Source organism: Eurytemora carolleeae, unplaced genomic scaffold (genome assembly GCF_000591075.1).
Source record: "Eurytemora carolleeae unplaced genomic scaffold, Eaff_2.0 scaffold735, whole genome shotgun sequence".
Taxonomy (NCBI): Eukaryota; Metazoa; Arthropoda; class Copepoda; order Calanoida; family Temoridae; genus Eurytemora; species Eurytemora carolleeae.
The window spans coordinates 31,378-37,377 of NW_019396629.1; the positions used below are offsets into that span (position 1 = coordinate 31,378).

Consider the following 6,000-nt stretch of genomic DNA (forward strand, 5'->3'; position numbering starts at 1 on the left):
TTCTCCTGTTTTTTCTGTTTTGTTTTGTTTTGTTTTGTTTTGTTTTGTTTTGTTATGTTATGTTTTGTTTTGTTTTGTTTGTTTTGTTTTGTTTTGTTTTTTCTTCTGTTTTGTTTTGTTTTCTTCTGTTTTGTTTTGTTTTGTTTGTTTTGTTTTGTTTTTCTTCTGTTTTTCTTCTGTTTTTCTTCTGTTTTGTTTTGTTTTGTTTTGTTTTGGTTTTCTTCAGTTTTTCTTCTGTTTTGTTTTGTTTTGTTTTCTTCTCTTTTGTTTTGTTTTGTTTGTTTTGTTTTGTTTTTCTTCTGTTTTTCTTCTGTTTTGTTTTGTTATGTTTTGTTTTGTTTTGTTTTGTTTTGTTTTTCTTCCGTTTTTCTTCTGTTATTCTTCTGTTTTGATTTGTTTTTCTTCTGTTTTTCTTCTGTTTTGTTTTGTTATGTTTTGTTTTGTTTTTCTTCTGTTTTGTTTTGTTTAGTTTTGTTATGTTTTGTTTTGTTTTTCTTCTGTTTTGTTTTGTTCTGTTTTGTTTTGTTATGTTTTGTTTTGTTTTTCTTCTGTTTTGTTTTGTTCTGTTTTGTTTTGTTATGTTTTGTTTTGTTTTTCTCCTGTTTTTTTCTGTTTTGTTTTGTTTTGTTTTTTTCTTGGAAAAAAACCGATAGTTTTTCACTGCTAAGATGGGAATTCAAGATCATTTTTGACAGAAAAAAATCCCGAAAATTTTACATGTTTTATGAATCTCCCTGTATTGTCTGTTTCTAGGGTTCACGCTGCCTATGTGATCTGGTCCGGAGCTGGGATGAGTATTCAAGGAACCGTTTCAGCAAAGCATAAATGTTCTATCCGCAGTTCAACAATGAATCCAAATTTTGGATTCAGAGACTAGTGTACGGAATTTTTTATTCTTTTCTTGCATTCTTGTTTCCTGCACTTTTAAACTTTTTTCTTGTCTTGTCGAATATTTAAGCATAGATGAAGGCACCGGATGTCGTCATTAAAATCTCATTCTTTTTGGGTGATCCCGTAAAAAATAAGATTCAGCACATGACTTATATACGGTGGAACCCATAAACTGATAAATATGAAGACGACTGATAGACTGTACCTAGTATTTGAAATAGTACAACATGCAACACAGCAATTGTACAGTTCACACAGAGATATTTAACTTTTTAATGATTTTCAAGCGGCCCGGCTGGTAACACTATTTGCTTGAAAACATTACCCATAAGATTCCTTAAGTGACATCTTATTGTACCATAATATGGGCCACACTACATGTTTAATAAATATTGTTTAAATTTTGGTAAAGTTTGCATGAACCTGGAGTGTTGAAGGGGTTCGAACCTGTGGAGATTATATCTTCTCCGGGCACACTGTCTCACTTACACTTCTTAACTTCTTCATTACAGAGTATACTTCAAGGTAATCTTCTTAACTTCTTAATTACAAAGTATACTTCAAGGTAATCTTATTAACTTCTTCATTACAAAGTATACTTCAAGGTAAGTTATATCTTACTCTTCTTAACTTCTTCATTACAGAGTATACTTCAAGGTAATCTTCTTAACTTCTTCATTAAAAATTATACTTCAAGGTAAGTTATATCTTACTCTTCTTAACTTCTTTATTACAGAGTATACTTCAAGGTAAGTTATATCTTACTCATCTTAACTTCATCATTACAGAGTATATAATTCAAGGTAATCTTCTTAACTTCTTCATTAAAAAGTATACTTCAAGGTAAGTTATATCTTACTCTTCTTAACTTCTTTTTTAAAAAGTATACTTCAAGGTAAGCTTTATCTTACTCTTCTTAACTTCTTCATTACAGAGTATACTTCAAGGTAAGTTATATCTTACTCTTCTGAACTTGTTCATTACAGAGTATACTTCAAGGTAAGTTATATCTTATTATTCTTAACTTGTTCATTACAAAGTATACTTCAAGGTAAGTTATATCTTACTCTTTTTAACTTCTTTATTACAAAGTATACTTCAAGGTAAGTTATATCTTATTCTTCTTAACTTCTGCATTGCAGAGTATACTTTAAGGTAAGCTATATCTTACTCTTCTTCACTTTTTCAATACAGGGTATACTTCAGGGTAAGTTATATCTTACTCTTCTTAACTTCTTCATTACAGAGTATACTTCAGGGTAAGTTATATCTTACTCTTCTTAACTTCTTTATTGCAGAGTATGCATCTATGTAAGGTGTATGCATGGGTGGGGAGGTTAGTTGAAAGAATAAGATAAAAAGCTAAGCTTATTTTATGATCCTTAAGATGAGGAAAAAGTTCAATTTAACGCGAAACTCTAGCAAGCTTTCATTTTAAAAAGAGCGACTAAAAACATTTTTTTTAATGTAACAACGTATTTTTCCGAAGTTTAAAAATGGTTAAAAAATGATATACCTTTTCTTTATTTTCTTTTTATATACTTTTTTTTAATATTCTATATAATGAAAAAAAAATAAAATCATGCAGAATTGTTAATTTCTCAAAATCTAACTTCCACTTACTTTCTAGGAGAATTTACTTTCTACATACGTTCACTTGGGTCTGCAATTGCTTTGGTATATTCTTCATACTAGCTGCACACGAACACTACTCTATAGGTATCTATATTTATATATATATTTTGTTTGTCTGTTTGTCTGTTTGTCTGTCTCAGCCCTGGCTTATTCGGAATGATGGTTGATCGCTTGATCGCTTGTTTGTTTGTTTGTATCCATAAAAGGGTGAACCGATCTGGTCCAAAGGGTAAGGTGGAGATGTCCTTTCTGATGAGGGGGGGGTCCCTTCCTTCATTTTTGGTTCACATCTTCCAATTTTTTGGCTGCACGCCTAATTAGTGATCGAATTTCCTAAAATAAAATAAAATTGAATTTTAATGACCTCTAATGACCTCAACAAATAAAAATGTTTCAACTATGGCTTTATGCATATCAAACAAATTCTAGGAACCCAGGGAATATAGTAGCAGCAACGAATCCAGTGTTTGATCTTCTAATGGCCTCTAACGACCTTTAATGACCTAAAATAACATCCAAAATGAACATTTTTAACCATGGCTTTATGCATATGAAGGGAAAGCTAAAAACACAAGGAATACTTAGCAGCAACGCATCCAATGTTTGACCTTCTAATGACCTCTAACGACCTCTACGCATCCAATGTTTGACCTTCTAATGACCTCTAACGGCCTCTGATGACCATTTTACTAATATAAATCTACTAGGACAACATATTCCTTTAAATCTCCTAGGACAACATAATCCTTTGTTAAGATGTGTTTATTGCCTTCTATATAACCAGCAGACTGTTCCTCTACTACCATACTTTAGTTAACAATAGAACCCTCTTCAGATCACATCAGGTATAGTTATTATCATTATTATCATGATTATTATCATTTTCATCATTTTTATCATTATCATCACTATCATCACAATCATCATTACTATCATTAGTATCATTAGTATCATTAGGATCATTAGGATCATTAGCATCATTAGCATCATTATTATCATTATCATCATTATCATTATTATCATTATCATCATTATCATTATTATCATGATTATTATCATTTTTATCATTTTTATCATTATCATCACTATCATCACTATCATCATTAGTATCATTAGTATCATTAGTATTATTAGCATCATTAGCATCATTAGCATCATTATTATCATTATCATCATCATCATTATTATCATTATCATTATTATCATCATCATCATTCTGATCATCATCTTCATTATCATCCTTATCATCATTATCATCATTATCATCAATATCATCAATATCATCAATATCATCATTATCATTATTATCATCATTATCATCATTATCATCATTATCATCATTATCATTATTATCATTATTATCATTATCATTATTATCATCATCATCATTCATATCATCCTTATCATCATCATTATCATCATCATCCTTATCATCCTTATCATCCTTATCATCATTATCATCATTATCATCATCATCATTATCATCCTTATCATTATTATCATCATTATCATCATTATCATCATTATCATCTTTATCATCATTATCATCATTATCATTCATTGAAATCATTATCATTCTTATCATCTTCATTATCATAATTACCATTATCATCATCATTATCATCCCCATGATTATTTAAATTCTATCAGTATAACCATCATAATTATGGTCATATAAATGTTTACCATTATCATGAGATGTCGTTGTAACTTTCATGATTTTGTAGTTCATAATGATTTGATCAGCATTGTGATCATGATCATAATAAATCAGTATAATTATATCATGATCATAAGAATTAATACTGTAGTCGGCTTTTATATCAATATATATGACTTTCAAATAAGCTTTTTACAAATTACAAATTTACCAGCAAACAAGGAGAAGCTGTTAATAGACATTTTCTCTTTGTTTCCATGTTTATGTGTATCCATGCTGCGCAAAATCAAAAGTCGTCTTCAATGTATTGATATATACGACGAGGACTGTACCATGATTATGATAAAGGGTCAGGACAGTAAACGGACCTGGTTCTACTTCCCTCTGTTCTCCTTCTTTGAGCAGAATATAGACGGAAGGGTTCCCAACGAGTTCTCTCTCCCCTTCTCTCTCGAGCAGATCAAGAACCACATCACCAGGTTAATCAAAGTAGGGGGCAGCGAGGGTCTGGTAAGCAGGGGCGGCTTTTGATATTTTCCGGGGGGGTGGGGTTATCCCCCTCTTGGCAAAAAAAATTTTCCCCTGGATTGTTTGCAGGGAATTTGCTCAATTTTAATTAAAACCATGAGCAGCGTAAGGGTGGAAAATGTTTTAGCAAAATTTGGACCATTATAAAAATGTTTTTTTTAAAATATATTCTTAAAAATTAAAATTAAAGGGCTAGAAAGTTCCTGCTCTCTACTATTTTTTTTTAATGGGGGGTGTCCCCCCTTTAGCCGCCTCTGCTGGTAAGGAGTTCGGGATGGCAGTCTTAAAGCAAATACTAAAAAAAAACAAGACATAAGACTGGTTTCATTTAATCTTTAATTCCTTCTTTTTTATAGTGCTTTGGGCTGCAAAATCTTAAATAGATTTTTGCGATCGCATTTAAGACCCGGTTTTTTAGGTTTTCCTGTCGGTTCTCTGAAATCTCTGAAAGTATCTCTGGTAGACCAAGAACTAAATCAAGATCTAAATCCACTTAAAGGGACTGTAGACAAAATCTCAAGCGACTCCATATTTTGTAATTTTGCATGTCCGATTCACATGAATACTTTTTTCAAGTTTGGTTTCTCTATCGAAGTGACATCTATTATATAAGGTCTACAGGGTACCTTTGTGAATATGATAATTAAGCGATGAATCCTTCAAAATAATAGCGGGGAAGATGAATTCAATAAAATATACCTCCTTCGCAGTAAATAAACATTTGAGTTTTATCTACTTTATCGTGTTGTAAGAAATCATAAAGTCGAAATCTGAAAGACCCGGAATTAATTGACAGTTAATCAGGCGACTTTACATATATCTCTGGCAATTTTAAATACTCAAACAAGGCAGACCACATTTTGGAAATGGCAGGACTAGGGCAATTCTGTGACATCTTTTCATCAATGATATTTGTAAAATTAGATTGTAAAGTCGTCTGATTAACTGTATATTAATTCCGGGTCTGTCTGATCTGCTTGGCAATTTACTCAACGTACAAAACGTACACAACGGAAACATCTTACACAATCCTCTAAATACAAAAAAATATATAAAATGATATTTTTAGAATAAAAAAATTGTTTCAAATTTTCATACTATGATAGTAATAATAACCTGTAAACCGTTAATAACAATTTAATTCGTAGAATAAAAGGCTAAGCGCTTCATCATTAAAAAAACCTGTCAAATGCTGAACTTTATAAAACAGCTGGCAAAGTAAGCTTGAAATTTATGTAAAACTGCCTGTATGCTTTTAACTAAATTTATTTAGATTACTTAAAACT

At 30.8% G+C, this 6,000-nt stretch overlaps 1 protein-coding gene across 1 annotated transcript in view; it reads left to right on the forward strand.

The window, feature by feature from the left end:
- Positions 1–5,505, forward strand: part of LOC111706569 (sphingomyelin synthase-related protein 1) — a 14,040-nt gene extending 8,535 nt beyond the window's left edge. Inside the window, exons 12-17 of the mRNA XM_023479463.1 lie at positions 754–803; positions 1,329–1,416; positions 2,522–2,610; positions 3,283–3,371; positions 4,535–4,665; positions 5,133–5,505. Of these exons, the coding sequence (XP_023335231.1) occupies positions 754–803; positions 1,329–1,416; positions 2,522–2,610; positions 3,283–3,371; positions 4,535–4,665; positions 5,133–5,211 (526 nt within the window). The 3' untranslated portion in view covers positions 5,212–5,505. The remainder of the gene's footprint in view (positions 1–753; positions 804–1,328; positions 1,417–2,521; positions 2,611–3,282; positions 3,372–4,534; positions 4,666–5,132) is intronic.
- The last annotated feature ends 495 nt before the right edge of the window (positions 5,506–6,000 follow it).